Raw genomic sequence first — 20,019 nt, forward strand, 5'->3', positions numbered from 1 at the left:
ATATTTGGGGTCGGGAAGGAATTTTCCCCCAGGGCAGATTGGTATAGGTCCTGGGGGGTTTTCTCCTTCCCCTGGAACACGGGGCCTGGGCCACTTGCTGGTGGATTCTCCATACCTTGAAGTCTTTAAACCATGATTTGAGGATTTCAATAACTCAGTCTTAGGTTAGGAATCTATTACAGGAATGGGTGACTGAAGTTCTGTGCCCTGTTTTGTGCAGGAGATCAGACTAGATGATCATAATGGTTCCTTCTAACTTTATATTCTATGAGTCTATGAACAATGGTACAGTACACCTGCTTAAACAATCTTCCCTGGAGTACAGAGTTTATTTTTTCTCCATCACTCATACTATACTTAGAGAGTTAAGTAACTAAGATCAGCCCACCTATAAACTAATAGTCAGTTGTGAATCTGGAGCTTTTGCTTCACATCAGCACTGATCAAATTGCTGTCCTGAGACTTGAATTGCAATTTCAGCAAGAGATTACTCCAGCTGCTTTCCTCTGGTGGCACAAAGAGTCCATAAACCCAGCTGCATTTACAGCTGCTTTGTGCCACTAGAACAGTGCATAATACCTGATGCATGCTAGTGAGTCTGACCAATAGGATAAAATCCTGGATACACTGAAAGTCAATGGAAGTTTCGCCATTGATTTCAATCGAGCTTGGATTTCACCCTTAGTGTTCAGTTTCACATCCTTCAGCCTCCAGTTTCTTTCTCACTTCCTCTGTGTATGCTGAAAGAAAAGATGGAACTTATATTAAGATTCAGCTTCCTCCAAGCAATTTAGGATGGGATGTCTTTGACAGAGCTGGGTAGGAAACAATTTTCCAATTCTGGGAATATTTTCAAGACTTTGAAAATTTTTCCCATTCTGAATCAGCACTAGAAATCAAAGTCTCAAAAATGTTCATAAACCAAAAAAATGAAGTGAAACTTCCATTTTGATAATTTCAAAATGTACTCTTTTTATTTTGACCTTTTTCTAAATGCTTTTTTCAGTCTAACTAAATGAAATTTCTAAACAAAAAGTCATTTCAAACCGGATAAACCGAATTTTTCATTTTGAAGATGTTGAAACAAAAGATTTTGACAATTTTAAAACTTGTCTCCAAAAAAAATGTCAAGGCACGAGGTTCATTGAAACGTTCCTGTTTTGAATACATTTTTGTTTTTGACATATTGGCATTTATGATGAAAAAACATTTCATAGAAAAATTCCCGATCAGCTCTATTCTCCAATCCTAGAGTTTCTGGAGGTACTTCATAGAGTATGGACAATGTCATATAATTCCTAGGAGGAACATGTTACTTGTGTAAATAACAAGAGTGAGGATTCCCTCAGAAAAGTGCAAATGGCAAAAAAAAAAAAAAAAAAAAATTACTTACACATTAGTATCTGAAAGCAAAGATAGATAATCCAGTTTGGATAGAGAGGGATCAAATCCAAGCCCTCAGACAAAACTGCAATTTTAACTAAACCTGTTTTGTGATCGTAAAGATTATATAAATTTTTAAAAAAATTTAGTTTATGATATTCTTGAACTTTTGCCTCTCCTGGTTCAAGCTAGGAGCAGAAGGGGAAGAGAAATGTCTAAATACCACAAAGATTTTCCTTGCCATATTCCTGGCCTGACAATAACCAGGCAGTCCCAGAAATCATACAAGAGCTTTTTCTCATCTAATTTCTAGTCCAGAATTGGAGACACAAGAGGTTCAGATAAAATTGGGTTAAATATTCAAACCTTAGGGCTCTGATCCAAACTGAATCAACCCTCTGGAGTTTCACCTACCACTATGTGTTCATTTTTTTAAAACAAACAGCATTAGCTCTGCAAATGTTCGGCTTCGAGGAGTCCACAGCATGCATGGCAGTTTCTGTCCACCCCCTCCCCCCCATTCAGGTATCCTCAGTTGATGTGGTAGGACTAGATAAATAGTTCAGGTGGAAATCAAAGCCATGTACAAGTCTGCCAAAATGAAACACAGCATTACAAGATGAGCTCAGCAGATACTTTCCACACGATGGAATCGTGATATTATGTCAAAGTGAAAAAGAGAGAGAGTCACTTTCCCACAATCAGCCTCAGGAGCACGGTGCTCTGGGAATCCATCCTCTATGCCTAGGCAAAATTTTGGGTCTGTTGGTTCTGTTGCTGTCCACAGAGTCTAAAACTTCTCCATGCTCACTCACACTCCTTGTTGGTAATGCTGCATCTCCTCCATGTAGATGGGCATTGTGAATGGAAGAGAAGAGAAACATCTGGAGGAGTTGTGGCTTTGCACAAGTTGCTTTTGCTCATAGAAAGCTGGATTTTCTCATGACAGAGATAGTCCAGCCCCGTGCTATTTAACACACACAGCTACATTTTTAGCACATGGAGCTGAACAAAAAATCTGTATATATCCACTTTTGCATGTGCAGTTACCACTATCTGGTGCAAATGCATCTTTGCGTGCACCATTTATTTGCAAACACTTTCCATCAGCTACAAATTCAGCCATTGCGCTTAAAACAGGCATGAAAATTAATAGAAATTAATCCTGAGGGGCCAAATGTGTTCCTGGTCACTTGAAAGAAGATCCTGCAGGATAGCAGAGCTGAGAAATTCTTTCTGATAAAAAGTGGGAAAGAGTGAGAAAAAATGAAAAATAAAATTGTATAGAAATTTAAATATAAAAGATGCTTGCTCTTAACTGAGGGTGTCAAATATTCAGACACTTTGACAGAAATAATTTGCATTTTTTGCCACACAAAGCAGTTATTTGATAAGTGACTGCTTGAATGGTTTAAAGTCATGCATAATCACTTGAATCTATTTTCTATTTTTAACTCTTTCCCATGCAGTGCCACCAGATCAGCCAAGACTTACTGTGTCCAAAACCACATCTTCCTCTATCACTCTTTCCTGGATACCTGGAGACAATGGTGGTAGTTCTATCCGAGGTAATAGAATTCAGGTTAACTGCAACTTCTTACTAAATTATCATCTCTTTATAGGCCTGGTATGTAATAATGAACAACTACAATAGAGAAAAACAAATCAACCCCATTTATTGTCAGCATCAAATCTACAGTAGCACAATGGTAACATCTTACAGTAAAATGCAATCTTTTTTGATTATCATTTAACCACTATATTCCAGCCTGCCCCCATTTGTTTCTCTAATATCTCTCACTGACTATACATGTGGCCTTTGACAATCCACTTTGGGACTTAGGTATATCACTTCGTCTGTGCTGCTTGACAAAAGGTGTTTTAAAATATGCCTTTCTCACCTTCCCCACTTGAAGCTGTAATACTGGGACAGTATCTTTTGAAATTGATCCAGGAACATGTACACAAGTATCTCGTATGATACTCAGAATCTATTAGAACTAACTCAGTAAGAATACAGTTCAGTATCTTGCTGTGGTAACAGGTTTCCTAACATATAAAAATCTTCATAATATCTTGTCATATTCAGCAAAATTTGTGATTCATATCTTCTAAAGAAGTTAGGTAGCTGGTTTATCATTGTTTTTGTTTTTCGTGCAGGTTATATATTGCAGTACTCTGAGGACAACAGTGAGCAGTGGGGTAGTTTTCCCATTAGCCCTAGTGAACGATCCTACCGTTTAGAGACCTTGAAATGTGGCACCTGGTACAAGTTCACACTAACTGCTCAGAATGGAGTGGGACCAGGACGCATCAGTGAGATTATAGAGGCCAAAACGCTTGGAAAAGGTACTGAATTTCTGTCCTGTTTGCTCAGACAGTTAATGAGAGTAAGCTCTCCCATACTGCTATAGAAGTAATTCTGTTGTCATGGTTAGAAAGAGAAACACAGGTGTTCCAATTTTAGTTGCTTTGAGTATTTTGTTACTGTTATTGAAAACATTGTTTGCATTGTTGTTTTAACCATATTGGTCCCTGGGCATGAGAAAGACAAGATGGGTGAGGTAGTATCTTTTATTGGACCAACTTCTGTTGGTGAAAGGGACAAGCTTTCAAGCTACTTAGAGCTCTTCTTCAGGTCTGAGAAAGGAAACAGAGTTTCTGAGCTAAATGCAAGTTGGGACAAATTGTTAAGCAGAAAGGGTAAGTTACCTCACCTACCTTTTCTCTTTGAAAACGTTTTCAGCTATGTCTTTATCATGACAGAAGAGGTTAGCATTCCTTCGCTGCTTTTCTTTCTTGATGTAACTGATAATAATGTCCAAAATGGTTTGGCAAATTTTACTTCTGAAGCTAGAATTTTAAGCATAGCTATCTTTTTTTTGTTAATTTAAAGATATACTGTCAGTTCCCATTACCATTATGGGACTTGCCCATATGCTTCAAAATACAGCTAGTAAATACAGCAGAATTTCTATACCATGGGAAATTCCAGTATTTTAACATTTGTTTTGATCCTGACACAGGATGAAAAATATCAACTTCTTTTCATAACTGTGTTTCATTTCAAAATGTCAACATTTTTTATGCTTTTATTCACATGACAAAAACAGAAAATTGTGTCAAAATTGACATTTCCCCACAAAATATTTTGATTTTAATATATATCACTGGGAAAAAAAATTGCCTGAAAAATGTTGATCTGTTCCACTTCAAAGGAATGATATAGCCCTAGTGGACAATTCAGTAATGTAGATTTTTTTTTTAACAAGTTTACCTGTCTTTCTATGACTCTCCATTCTGAAATGTCTGTTCCAGATTTTCAAAAGTGCACATTGTGCAGGTCAGGTCTGCACAGAAATGCATGCACACTGTTTCTGGGTTTGAAAATCTGGGTCTCTGAATTCAGAATGAGGTGTGAAAAAACACTTTAAAACTTGGGGAGTAAAATTTGCTGACTAGTGGACACTTTGGGAGAGATTTATGACAAAGGGAGAACCCCCCTATCAGTTATTCCTTATATATTTTTATTTATTCTAAGTATTTCACTTAAAATATATACTTTCTCTTAGAGCCACAGTTTTCGAAAGAACAAGAACTTTTTGCCAGTATTAACACCACTCGAGTGCGGCTGAACCTTATTGGCTGGAATGACGGCGGTTGTCCAATCACCTCCTTTACTCTGGAATACCGGCCATTTGGGACCACAGCCTGGACAACAGCTCAGCGGACGTCGCTTTCTAAATCCTACATACTGTATGACCTCCAGGAAGCAACTTGGTATGAACTGCAGATGAGAGTGTGCAACAGTGCAGGCTGTGCAGAGAAACAGGCCAATTTTGCCACACTCAACTATGATGGCAGTAAGTGCATCCATTTTATGTATCTGGTGTAGAGACTGTTTTTGTATAGTTTCTAGTGCTTCTCTTCCATCCAACTGTTAACCATCAACTGTCAAATTGTTCCTGCAGCCATCACCAGAGAAAGTGTGATTGGTTGCAGTGTCATTCCACTGAGTTCCTTTGTGACAGAATCCTAAGCCAGCTAAGCAGCCTTCCGCATAGCAACTGAGGGTGTTGGGCTAATAGTGAAAACCAGACTTTTCTGAGTGCAGTAAGTTATTTTGGTGCAGCAGGTTTCCTTACTGTGTTGTTCAGTCAGCTATAATTCAAGTCCCATCAGTGATCTTAGTGTTTTATTTAGCCCCTTCTTTCTCCTCCTTCCCGATCCTTACACACAGTTTTTCCACCTTTTCCTGAAATTTTAAAGAACCAAACACAATAATTACTGTATGGCTGGATTTGCTGTTAGAAGCCACACACTAAGTTGGGATGTTGTGAAAGGAACAAACCAGAATGTGTAATAAAAGAACTAGAGCATTTAGCCACTAAATTCATCTGAAAAACTGTTTTCAAAAGGCCAATCCTATGCTTTTTGGTCAGTAGAAGGTAAATAATTTAATTTCACATAATGTTACCTAAGTGCCCTTTAACTTTGTGTGCTGTGATATGGAATCTGCAATAAGAAGACAATAAAAGTGTAAAGTTATTTATAGTTTTAAGTTCAATGGGGCACGGCTTCTGGTCAGCTGGAAAATCTCACAAAGAGCAGCAGACATTTATGACTCTGATTTATCCTGTTTGATAACAATGTTTTGGTAGTGAAGATCTACAGCCAAAGTAGCTACAGTCAGCTTTAGAGAGAGTATGATTTAGAAAAGTGAGTACATGATGGGGAAACAGAAGAGTTTGTAGACCAGGCTGGGAAACAGAATTTCATTTGCATGAAAGGATTTTTTTCATCCCAAATTGAGACAAAACCCAAACATTTGAAATTTTTTATGGAACTGAAATTCTGAAATAATTTGTTGTAGAGACACCGAAACATTCCTGCAGCAGGGATGTTTCAGTTTTTCCAAAATGAAATATATTACCCATGTTTTCTGGCTAACCAGCTGCTCCCTGTGGGCTGCTAAGATATGGGTGAGCCATGGAGCTGAAGACAATTTTTCAGTGGAAACTCAGAATATTCTGGAAAAATTTAAATGTACCTGGGGAAAATTTTGATTTGCAGAAGGTGACTTTTCCATTAGAAAATCATTCAGGTTTAAAATTTCAAACCAGTTCTACTCATGAGTGCTAATCCTGACTTTCTTGACTCATTGTGTGACCTAACGCAAGTCACTTAACCAGTCTTGTTTTAGTTTCCCCACCAGTAGAAAGGGGATAATAATACTTATGAATTTATGTACTGTAAGTTGTTTTTTAAGGACTAGTTAGTACTTGTACTGAGGTTTTAAGAAGTTAAGTGCTATAGACAAGTGCTTGTTTGCAATAGTAGATTTTGGGTAAAGTCTTCAGAAAGTTAGCAGAAAGTCCTGAGTTGTAGATCCTTTCAGTTGTTTGGTTTGCATTTGGTTTGTAAAACCTGATAGGTATTCGTACAGCTTATAACTAAATATTAGGCTAAATGTCCTAAAACATAAAGTTCTGTTGAGCAAGTTAGTCCAAAAGGCTGATGTTTTCATACTAGAGCTGTATGAAACTCCTTCATTTCAGTTCACACAAATTTCAGCTAATATTTCCCAGTGGTTTCAGTTTGCAGAATTTTGTGACCCTTCTATTTTTGCTTGAGTTTCAGATACATTCAGACCAAATACTTAGGTCTGGATTCTTAGCTGTAAATATCCACTGGGAATAGCTGTGGTATGGTAGACTACAAAGAAGCTAGTTGTGTGGATCCCTGATTCTAAGGCTGGTTCTATTCTAATCCTGGCATAAATAGAACAGTTCAGTAGCAGCTCTATGACTATGGCCCACAAAGACCCATCAAAGAGCCAACAATAGCTGGAATGCATAAAACTCTCTGATCCAGGACCATAGTGTATCATGGGATATGTAGTCTAGCTGGGGAAGCTGGCCCATATGGGAAAATGGAGTCATGAGGCACCTGAACTACAACTCCTGTGAGGCACCACACCAGCTCAGGCAAATGCAGATGAATGTTGAACTGACCTGAAGCAACATGTTTGCAAACTGAAATTATTTATAACTTTTTGTTCTGTGAAAAGTTTTGATATTTTAACTTTTAGTGGCTATTTGGGATGAAAACAAATGTTGAAATATCAAAATGTTGAATTTTCCACTGGATGGAAATTTTGTTTTTTGATCAGCTCTAATTATGCATGATAAACATCATACACTGGTTGTGTAAAGCATATATAATTCTATTAAACCTGTAGTACGTATTGTATTAAAATAACAGTGCTCATGTACAGTGTGCCAGGTTTGCACTTTACTTAGAAAAGCTATAGAACATTTAATATATTGACCTAAAAACTGAGGGTTTAATTAAAAATGAGGACATTCTTTTAATATCACTTAAGTCAAAATATATGATCTAGCAAGAGCAAGCCTAACTCTCTCCTCAGCCAAAGGGCTTGTGTGGCTGTAACTGATGGTAAAATTTAGCACTTAGTATTCAGGAGAATTTGGGATGATTACATTACAGAGATTAGTTTTCCCTTCATCTTTTTGCAGTTCTTTCCATTTCTTTATCTGATCATTCTCTTGGTCATTCCCTTAGCTAACCATCTCCATTAGTTCTGTGTAAATATGTTTTCATGCTTTTCTCTTGAAAGGTGTTATTGTTCTTGGTTTCCTATTAAACCAAATTATTTTTTGGTATAATGTGAACACTGTAGTTCAGTAAAGGGGGAAAAAACATTACTGTGTGTGTATGAAAAATGAGAAAAATTATATGCAAAATGCTACCCTATGAAAATAAATGTGTTGAATTATCTGAGATAACCTTGGATGTTGGCACCTCTTGTGCTTACCTGCAGTCCTTTAAGGTATCACTGTGCTTATTACATACAAATCAAGTCGCTGTTCTGCAATTATGGCACTTACATTGCATCTCCTCATAATACTTGTATGATTCTGTATGCTACATAACGAGATATAACCACATGACACAGTACAGCAGTTAAAATGTAAGAGAATGGAACTGTTTGTTAATCCTAACCTCCTGTCCATTTAGCAAGCAGGTAGCCAGTTTTTTGCTCCAGTAGCTGGTTAAAATTAAATAGTTTCCATCTACAGTCATCAGCATTCACAATACTTACATATTTCTACTCATGTTCCACACAAATCTGCATTTTATAGCCCTGTTTGTGAATGCATATAGCAGGTTAATAGTAATCAGGATGTGAATGAGAAGCCTCCAATGATTAAACAGCTTTCTTTAGAAAATCATGCATGCTGCTCATATGCCTGAGAATGAAAACAAAGAGTGAAGTATTATATATGTATACATATGCCATCAGTGAATGGTGCTGGAAATGCAAATGCATCCCAAAATGAAAAGAGCAAGCTGCCTGCCTCTTAGAATGGCTGTGCTTTATAATCTCCCTCCCCTACTCCACTTTTCAAATCTCATGTGTTCCTCGTATCCTTATCATCCTATTTCTTTCATGAATTAAACCTCAGACAGTCTTTTATCAGCTACAGAATTAGTGGCAGGTAGGTTATCTGAGTTCAAGTTCAGTACTGAACTGCCCACTTAAACACCTCACACAAGAATGTGTCTGTTTAAAGAACCCATTTGATGTACATAGCAGGGAATGTACATTCCTTTTTAAAAGAATTCCTGATAAATAATGTAAATCTGTTACACAAATTCTAATTTCCCATAGTAAAGAATGAAACAAATAGGTTGGACTTTAGACCTGCAATTTCTTTGAAATGATTAAATATGTCATGTGTGAAGGTAATATCCATGTTGAACATGACAAAGCCCTCTTAATGGCTTATATACCCTTGGAAGATACAGTACGGTTTCTATACACTGTAGTTCCTGAAAACCTAACCTTTTCTCTTCATTAATAGGCATCTAATGTCATGACACTGTTTCCAGGTACAATCCCTCCACTCATTAAATCAGTTGTCCAAAGTGAGGAAGGTCTGGCGACCAACGAAGGGCTAAAGATGCTGGTGACCATTTCCTGTATCTTAGTTGGGGTCTTGCTGCTTTTTGTGCTTCTGCTGATTGTGCGAAGAAGGAGGAGGGAGCAGAGACTGAAGAGACTCAGAGGTAAGAGAGGACATTTGGCATTTATTCCCACATATTCATGGTCACATAGCATAAACGTGTAAATGGGGCTGTGAACAGAAAAGCTTGTGAGAGTTTGAGTGATGTACCAAATACATTTTTCTATATAAAGTATCATTTTCTTGTGATATTAAGTCAGTAACCATAGTAATACTGGTGATTTTAAAAAAAAAATTCTTTACAGAAATTCCTCTTTTTGGACGTTGTAAAGAAATACCTCTGAAAAAATCAGTTTCTCATCTCCATAAGCAAAGTGATTATTTTATCTGGAAAAAAATAATGTATTCTCATGCGTTTCTTTATTTTTTATGTTAATAATTTCAGCACCCCCAGTTACAATTTCTTTGAAAAAGCGTATTGGTTGTTCTTTGAGGGGAGGGGAATCCACTTTTCAAGAAATCCTAGATATGTGATTTATGTTAACTCTGATGCAGTAACCAGATATCAATGAGCTAGAAAAATACATCCATAAATTCTCCAACTTGCTCATATATCTTTTGTAAAAGACGTGATCACATGTTGCTTATTGGGATGGACATTAATTATATTGTATAACAATAGCATATTTCATTATTCACTTCAAATAGAAAAAGTTTTAAATTGTTTATTTAACTCCTCTCTCCTATTATTTCTCATTTTCTTTGTTGTTGAATAGTCCCTTTCTGTAATCATTACCCTATTCAGACATAATTGTCTGAACTGTACAGAGGTATTCAATCTATGAATTAATTCAATTTCATTGTTTCTTCTGATGAATGCCCTGATCAGTCCATCACCATGTATCATACTGCACTAATTGCAAAGGGGGGCTCTGTACCATCTCTGCACCCTGCCTTGTGTGCCTCATGACTTGGCTGTGTTTGTGAAGCCTGGAAAATAGTACATCACATCAAGGCTTACTGAAATTAATTTGCCTTTCATAGCCTGCACTACATAATCACAAAAATATTTGTAATCTTTAAAATGAGTATTTATTTCCAGGTACTATGTGAAAGAAGAAGATATTTCACACATTTTATCTTGATGATTAAAAATAGAGCCAGCCCTAAGTTTTGCAGGATAACATGTGCAAACCCCTCTTCATCTTTTTCCCAATATTGGTATCCACCCTCCTCTTCTTCAGGCTGCCTCCTGCCTTCCTGTAGTGACACCTGTGTGTGTGATGATGCAGGGCCTCTAGAACTGTGCAGATACATAGGTCACAGAAGAGGAATTATCTTGTGTTTAAAGCACAGCACAGGGAGTCAGGAGACTTGGGTTGTGTTGCCTGCTTTTCTGTAGGTTTCCTGTGTGTGACATTAGTCATGTCACACTCACTTTGCCTCAGTTTTCCTCATTATTAAAATGGGGGTAGTAATACCTGCTTCTCAGAGAGATTGTGAGACTCAATACTTTAATGATTGTAAAGTGCTTTGAGACCATTGGCTGAAATGCATTATTGCTATGCACATGCAGAGTATTTTTACTCTGATTATTAATATGATTTTTTATAGATTAATAGCTTATAAAACCAGAAGGAACTATTGTGATCATCTAGTCTAATCTGCTGTATAACACAGGCCATAGCACTTTCCTGAATTAATTCCTGTTAGAGCATAACTAGAGCATATATTTTAGGAAGACATCTAATCTTGATTTTAAAATTGGCACTGATGGAGAATCCACCACAGCCCTTGGTAAATTGTTCCAATAGTTAATTACCCCTGTTAAAAATTTGCACCGTGTTCCTAGTCTGAATTTCAGTAGCGTCAACTTCCAGCCATTGGAGCTTGTATTATCTTTGTCTGCTACATTGAAGAGCTCTTTATTATCAATTTTTTATTCCCCATGTAGGTAGATTCTGATTAAGTCACCCCTTAACCTTTTCTTTCATTAACTAAATAGATAGAACTTCTGGAGTCTTTTGCTCTAAGGCATGTTTTTCATACACAGAGAATGCTGCAAAACAACCCTCAGCATCCTGCCAACTTATTCTAATGAAAACCTGCTTTGGAACACTACATGGGGACTTCTCACATGTACACCAATGGGTGTAAAGATTTCATTATCAAGATATTCAAAATCCCATTGTGTCAAACTGTATATATTGTGAAACTCACCCTAACGTTCTTCTAATTTATTAAATTAATCCAGCTCAGAGATATATTATTGGTGGCTCTTCTCTGAACACTTTCCAGTTTTACAACATCCTTTTTCAGTTGTGGACATCAGAACAGGACACAGTATTCCAGTAGTAGTTCCACCACTGCCAAATACAGAAGTAATATAACCTCTCTTACTAAATATTCCTCTGTTTATAATCTAAATATTGCATTAGCCTGTTTGGTCACAGCATTGTACTGGGAGCTCATGTTATGCTGATTATCCAACACGACCCCCAAATCTTTTTCAGAGTCACTGCTTCCCAGGATGGAGTCCCCCATCCTGTAAATATAACCTGCATCCTTTGTTCCTAGATATATGATCTTACATTTGGTTGTATTAAAATACATATCCTTTGCTTGCCTCCAGCTTACCAAGTGATCCAGATCACACTGTATCTGACCTGTCCTTTTCATTATTTACCACTCCCTCAATCTAGGTGTCTCTGCAGACTTTATCAAGAAAGATTTTGTTTTCTTCCATGTCATTGATAAAAATTATTAAATAGTGTAGGACCAAGAAACAATCGTTGTAGGACCTCACTAGAAACACACCTGTTATGACATTTCTGAATCAAAACTTTTCATTCCTGAAAAGAAGTTGATATTTTGACTTTTCATCCCTTTTCAGTATCAAAACAAATGTCAAAATATTGCTGTCAGTTACATTTTGAGACCTATTAGTTAGTACACATTAAATGGATTCAAAATGCCTATGTTGTTTTTGTCTCATTCTAGTTTCTTATTCAAAATGTTGTGTGATACCAATTCAAATGCCCTATAGAAGTCTAAGTATATTACATCAACACTATTACCGTTATCAACTCAACTTGTAATCTCATCAAAGACAGATATCAAGTTATTTTGACAGGCTTTGCTTTCTATAAATCCATGTTGATTGCCATTAATTATATTACTCTCCTTTAATATTTTATTAATCAAGTCTAGTATTAGCCATTTCATTATTTTGGCTGGGACTGATGAAAGGTCTATAATTACTTGATTTATTCCAAGTACCCTTTTTAAATATTGGCAGAACATTAGCTTTTCTCTGTCCTCTAAAACTTGCCTAGAATTCACAGACGAATTAAAAATCAACATTAATGGTCCAGAGAGCTCTTGGCCAGCTCTCTTAAAACTCTTGGATGTAAGTTGTCTGGAATAGCTGATTTAAAAATGTCTAACTTTAGTAGATGCTGTTTAACATCTTTCTGAGTTCCTATCACATTGGAAAGTATTTCATCATGATATGATATGATATGATATGATATGATATGATTGATATAATATTAAAACATCATCTGACTTTTACCCAGTTACAGAATAGACATATTTATTGAAACATTATGATCCTAAGGCCATCACAGACACACTTTTCACTAACATTATTTATATTTAATCTAATTCTGAATTTGTTTTCTCTGTATAAAAGCTTTTATAAATATTTTTAGGAAGTGTGAACATTATCACATGGCGTTTGTATCTTCATGAAGATATACAACTGACAGAGAAGGTAAAATGAGGATTCATATATTCCAAGGCCAGAAGGGACCACTGTGATAAACTAATCTGACCTCCTATATAACCCAGGCCATAGAAATTCCCTAAAATAATTCCTAGAGCATATCTTTTAGAAAAACATCCAATCTTGATTTAAAAGAATCCACCACAAGCCTTGGTAAATTGTTCTAATGGTTAATTACTCTCACTGTCAAAAATGTATGCCTTATTTCCAGTCTAGCTCCCAGTTCCAGCCACTGGATAATGTTATACTTTTTTCTGATAGGTTGAAGAACAATTTCATAATATTTGTTCCCCATGTAGATACTTATAAACTATAATCAAGCCACCCCTTAACCTTCTCTTTGTTAAACTACACAGATTAAACTTTTAGAGTCTAGCACTATAAGGCAAGTTTTCTAATCCTTTAGTTGTTTTCGTGGCTCTTCTCTGAACACACTCCAATTTATCAACTTCCTTGAATTGTGGGTGCCAGAACTGGGCACAATATTCCATCAGCAGTTGGACTAGGGCCAAAACTGAGGTAAAATAACCCTTCTACTCCTATTTGAGATTCCCTTCTTTATGCAGCCCTGGATCTCATTTGCTCTTTTGGCCACAGTGCCACACTGGGAGTTCATGTTCAGCTGATTATGCACCACGGACCCCCAAATCTTTTTCATAGATTGATGTCACTTGCGGTGCATTTTTCATAAGAACATCCTCTCTGTGATCTGTATTTGGGATTATGGTTATGACCTAGAATAGGGTTATGGCTTCAGTTCTGCCCAGGCAAATTAAGCAGCATAGCCAGTATATGCTCCTTCTCAAGCATTTTACTGATTATTTGTTTTAAAATGTAGAGATAGCTAAAAATGTGTCTTCTTCCAATGTTACATGTAGTATAATTTATTTATCCAAGAACTCTCAGTACAGAGACAGGACTTGGTTTTCAACCAGGTGTTTACCCAATTTTGAAGCCATAATGGATGAGGCACAGGGAGGTCAAGTGACTGCCTGAGGTGATATAGTGATTCAGTAACTCAGCATGTATTAGAACAAAGGAACCTGCTGACTTTCCCTTTTTTTCCTGCTATTAACCTATCGCCACTGTTACTGAAACAGTATGTCCTTTGCTTTGAATTTCAGTTCGCTTTAATCCAAGCAGGAGATAGGAGCACAGAATGATACCTCATAAGTTGCAGCACCCAATTTAAAACTGTGGTATGACTGCTGATTTCCCAGTGTCAACCCTAATGGGTTAAGAAATATAACTGATGAGAAAACTGTTAGCAAAAGTGAGTGCAGAAGCTGGATTTCCCATTTTTCACATCCCGATGCAGTCATTCACCTAGTATGCCTCTCTAGTACGTGAAGTTTGCATGCCAATGAGTCTGAATTCTTGCTTCAGTTAATGTTTTGAACACACTGTTATCTTATTGCAATGGGCACAGGAGTTTTTTTTTACCAAATGTGTAAAGTATTCACAGACTATATGTGTCAAACCTCATGTAACCTCAGTGCATTCGTTTTCATTCAGTAAGTCTCTGCCATGCACATGTAAACTGTGTGCAGCTCATGGAAGCCTTTGTGTATTCTGTTGTTGCTATTGTCTGAGGCAATAAACTAACTTAGGCAGTTGCTGTGCTAAATATTGGTGCTGCAGTTAAATTGCAGTATTTTCTCATTCAACATTTTATGCATAGTACTGCAGGTTTCCTTCTGGCAGTCTGAGTGAAATTATGAGGAGATGCTTCCTTACACAAATGCTAGCTAAATATGCGTTTTAACACACATTTGTGGTGTTGAGAACATAAGCACACTCAATTTTTGTCAGATACAGCAAGAAGCACAATATAGCTGAGCAGCAGCTGAGAATATATGGAAGGAAGTTGCTTGAAACCAAGGGAAAAGGACACATGAGTGATCATATTGATGCTACCTTGTGTTTGTTCCAGATATATGGCACTGGGAGATTCAGATATTTGCTTTCTAGAGCAAAGCTGGAAAAGCTGCAATGAAAAAAAGGAGGGAAAACTTCATGGAAAAACTTTTCCTGTGTTTCAACCAGCAGTCTAGCTATCTGTGGTCCCACTTAAGGAACTATGAGTTGCTGATTTAAAGCTTCCTGCAGAATGGAAGAGAGTGTTTATGTATATCAGCCATGTTAAGTCTGAGTTGTGGATAATATTTGGATCTGATCTCTTCATCATCCTAGAGATTACTGTAACTTGTCAGCAACAAGAAACACTGCTGAGATTTCTAAGAAATCAGAACTAACTTTGAATCAGTTATTGCATTTCCTAGGCTATATAGGCCCTGATTTTTCCTCGTCTTTTGTACATAAAAATCTTGCCAAGTCCTTAAAAATCAGTGGTAAAACCATCATTGACTTCAGCTGGAAGCAGGGCCTTAGTTTGGTTTAGAAGTTCAAAATTATTTTTCTTGTTATTATGTAGCACCATTCATATAAAATGTCAATCAACTGCTAACAGCAAAAGCCCTTGATGTAAGAGAGAGAGAGTGGCACAGTGATTCAAATTAGATGGGGCATCTCAAGTAAAAAAACCAACCTCGCCTTTCCATCCCCCCATCTGCTCTTGCATTGCAAAGGAAAAGAGAGACTAAGACTGAAGGAACGGAATGAGCAGAAGGGGGAAAATGAACATTCACATACTTTGGTAATGGTCAGGTATAATATCCAATAAAGTGGCTGATGTCAAAGATATAGGGTATCACAAGTCCATGGAGGATTTTAAAAGCAAAGAGAGCCAAGTTTGCATTATAGTCAAAGATAAATAAAAATCCATTAAGAGTGATACATTGGGCTGGTGATATGCTCCTGTCCCCTGAAACAGGTGAATAGTTTGCCCATTGTATTCTACATCTTTGGAAGTTTAGAGACATGATATTTAGTAGGATGGATGAGGAACTTGTAATACATGCAGTAGACCCAGGAGGTGATTAAGGAATGTAAAAGATTTCAGCAGAAGCAGGAAGAAGTTAAAAACAAATTCTGTCATTATCATGGACATGCTAGATTTGCAAACATGGAGATAAGGCAGGAAAAGATAAATTAAGAGCTCCACGTGACCAATTTTTTATAGAACAGCTCCTTAAAAGCTTGAAACTTGTGATTTGTTTTGTTATCAGATTTGTTTACCTCTTTTGTGTCTGCACACTGCTTTGTTGTTGTGGGACTGCTCATGATCTCTGGATTCAGCGTTTTTAACATTAATTCATGTTTTGGTTGTGGGGGGATGCACATCCATCTTTGTTGTGTTAAAAATACCACAAAAACATTTATATTCATTTTACAAACAAATATAAGAGGCAATATTGAAAGGCAGACTTTGGGTTAACCAGCCTTCAATAGGGTCCCTTTAATTTGTTATCTCCACTGATAAGGATACCCAGAAAGGGCTTTATTTTAAGCGTAGCTGCAAGAGTGCCTATGAGTATGTCTGCACGGCATAGCTGGCCTGGGTCTGCAGACTCTGTGTTTCCAAGCCTGCACTTGAGCATCCACATTGCATTGGAAAGCCAAGCTTCGCAGCCGAGCTGGTGCATTCACACTGCACTACACAAATCTGAGTCAGAACTTCAGCTTCTGGGGCATATACCATCATATCCCAGGGCTCCTAGCACCCTCGCCAGCTGTAGCCCCTCTAGGGCTTGGGTCACCGTGTGGTGTGGGAGAACTTGTCTGTCTGCCCAGCAGGAGTTGACTGGAAGTGTTTGGAGCAGTTTTAACCCACAAGCCCATCCAGCTGAGCCATTTTGTGTCCATACGCCACCAACAGCTAGAGACATTTTGTGTCCACACACCACCAGCCAACAATATGTATCCTGATCTAGTAGAAGAACTTCTCTCCTCATGCTATCAGTCCTATTTCAGTAATCAGGCAGAACTTTTGTGAGATGCCAATGGACATTTCAGTGGCAGTTTCTAACCTGCCAAAGGCACCTCTCAGGAGGGGGATACTGACATGCCAGTCACAACCCAGCTGGTGCTGTTCATGCCTGGTGCCTGAGCTGCAGATTCCTTCTGTGTAGATTGGTGCTTCTGGAGAAGAATCACAAGCACAGACTGGTGGGATCACATCATCACGCAGACCTGGGATGACCTGCAATACTCCAGAACTTTTGCATGAAGAAGCAGATGTTCCTGAAAGCTGGTGATCTGTTTACCCCAACTGTCAGGTGCCAGGACACCCATGTAAACTGGGTCATATACCAGTCCAGACGTGGGTTGCTATAGCTATCTATCCCAAATTCCTACAGGTCTGTGGCTAACCAATTTGAAGTTGGCAAATCAGCTGTGGGGGCTATCATGGCTGAGGTTTGTGAGGCGATCAGAACTGTGATGTACTCAGAGGTGGTGGGCATTATAAATATTCCTGATGTAGCTGCTGGCTATGTACTGGGGCCATTGACGGGACTCATGCCCATAGTTTGTCCTCTTCAAAGAGCACAGGGGTACATAAACAGCAAAGGATACTTCTGCATTTTTAGGGAGACCCAAGTACAGATCAGAGCTCCATTTGCAAACAAATAACATGAAGTCAGTCCCTGTCCAAGACGTTTTACAATCTAAAATGTAGATAATACATGGCAAATGAATAAACAGATAAAAGGGACACAAGGAAGAGAGGCTACAGGGGCAAATTACTTTGGATCTAGGAGAAAAAAGCATAATCTTGGAAATTGGAAAACCTGTAAGTAAATATTCATAATAAATAATAAAGAAAGCTTTCTATTTCTGAGATGTATATTAGTGGGGGATCTAGATAATTTCAAAGAGCCACCAGGGACTTCTGTGAGAGGGGTTGGGACAGTTTCTGAATACTGGATGTCAGATTGGCTTGGTACTCCTCGGAGAAGCAAGTCCCAACTCACTCCATCTTTCTATCTGTCTGAACAGCCCTTCTCTCTTGGCCTGGTCTCCCATGAGAACTGCTTTGTCCTTGTTGCCAGTTCCCAACAGCTGTCTGGAGGAGACAGGAGGTCAGGCTGAGGATGCAGCAAAATCATTGTGACAAAAGAAACTCCAAGGTGGTAGAGTCTCAGTGGGGGACTTAGTTCTTAAGAAATTACAATGGAAATTTTAAAATAAAAATTAAAAACTAGTGGCTTGATACACAAAAACATGCATCCACGTGGACCTTTACTCATGCTTGGAGTCCTACTGAAGTTAGTGGGACTCTATGAGAGAGTAAGTGTCCACCCACTGGGATCTTTTTGCAGGACTGACTCTTATGGGAATAATCTGCTAGCCACTGATTGTATGTAGGGCTCCCTCTGAAGGCAAGAAGATAGTTCTGCATAATAGCTGTCTACACTGCCAATGGAGGTTGACGTAACACCGCTTACGTTGACCCCCTAAAGTATGCGTCTCCACTGGCACGTCAGTTCCGCCAACCTAAATCGCGGTAAAAATTTGATTTAATAAAACCAGCTCTGCAAGTGGCGTAATGCTGGAATCAAATTCTGTGGGTCGAATGAGCTTCAGTGCAGATGGAGCACAATGTAAATCAACATCATTGGCCTCCTGGAGGTATCCAATATTGCTCTGCTTTGACCACTCTGCACATTCACACTCTGCTGCATTGTGGCCATGTAGGCAGGAAATAGCTCCTCCCTGCAAGCCCTGGGAAATTTTGAATTCCTATTTCCTGTTTAGTCAGCCTGGAGAGAGCTTCCCAGCACAGCTGATCATGGCAACTGCATGCCCCAAACACGCTCCAGCATGGAGCCGACCTGAGGTCTTGGATCTTATTGGTTTGTGGGGTGAAGAGTCTGTTCTGGCTTAGCTCTGAGCCAGCAAAAGAAATTTGGATATCTACAAGAAGATATCTTGTGACATGTTGGAGAAGAGGCACAACAGGGACACGCAGCAGTGCTGCATTAAGATCAAAGAGCTGAGGCAGGCTTATCAGAAAACTAGGGAAGCTAACATCCAGTCTGGCTCCTCACCCAAAACATGCCGCTTTTACGAGGAGCTGCATGTGATTCTCAGTGGAGACCCCACCACTGTGCCACCATGCAACATTGATACCTCGGGGGAATCTGAGTCCAGGATGAATGAGGATGAGTCTGTGGACAAGGAGGAGGGGGATGGTGAGGATAACAGGCGAGTGGTGTATCCCTTCTTCCTAAAAGCCAGAAGCTGTTTGCAACACAGGAGCAGCCCACCCAGAAGGAGGAAACCGTGACTAACCAGGATGTTGGGGAAGGCTCATCTGGTGAGTATGTTCTGCAAATTGCATGTCTTTGGTTATATCCCCTGTTTCCAGAATCTTGTACCAGAGGCAAAAAGTGGTGTGTGTGATGGTGGGGCTGTGCTTCCTTGTACTTCGTGTGCTTAAGCACTGGGTTCATCCCGGAAAATATTATTTATGTGTACAGGGATGCTCCAAGAATCCTCCATGCATATCTCCAGGAAGCTTTCATTTAGGTACTCTGCAATCCTTTGGAGAAGGTTTCTTGGGAGGGCAGCCTTATTTCTTCCACAATGATAAAACACTTTCCCCCACCACTCCATTATTAACTGTGCAGGCATCAATGTGGAACACAGCATAGAAGCATAAGGGCCAGGCCTGTAGCTAGATGCTTGCAGCAAATCCTTCCTTTCCACTTGTGTGACCCTCAGCAGGCTGATATCACTCATGGTTACCTAGGGAAGATGATGCACAGTAGGTGACCAAGAATGTTTTTTAAAGTGTGTTATTGCACAGCCAGGGACGGTTTCTTGGTTTGGCATACTGCAAGTCCTTAAGCAGGACGTTGTTACTATGGCCTTTTTTACTCCAGAGACAGTTAACCCATACCCACTTCTCACCCTTTCTTCCACCTGTGAAAAGCCTGATCATTTGGGAGCACC

At 38.6% G+C, this 20,019-nt stretch overlaps 1 protein-coding gene across 1 annotated transcript in view; it reads left to right on the top strand.

Annotated features, from left to right (window-relative positions):
• Nucleotides 1-9,153: 9,153 nt before the first annotated feature.
• Nucleotides 9,154-20,019, top strand: part of LOC137151032 (cell adhesion molecule DSCAM-like) — a 58,943-nt gene continuing 48,077 nt past the window's right edge. Inside the window, exon 1 of the mRNA XM_067545226.1 lies at nt 9,154-9,477. Within this exon, the coding sequence (XP_067401327.1) occupies nt 9,285-9,477 (193 nt within the window). The 5' untranslated portion in view covers nt 9,154-9,284. The remainder of the gene's footprint in view (nt 9,478-20,019) is intronic.

This window comes from Emydura macquarii, unplaced genomic scaffold, assembly GCF_026122565.2.
Source record: "Emydura macquarii macquarii isolate MOO-44397 ecotype Brisbane River unplaced genomic scaffold, CSIRO-AGI_Emac_v2 contig_1043, whole genome shotgun sequence".
NCBI lineage: Eukaryota > Metazoa > Chordata > Testudines > Chelidae > Emydura > Emydura macquarii.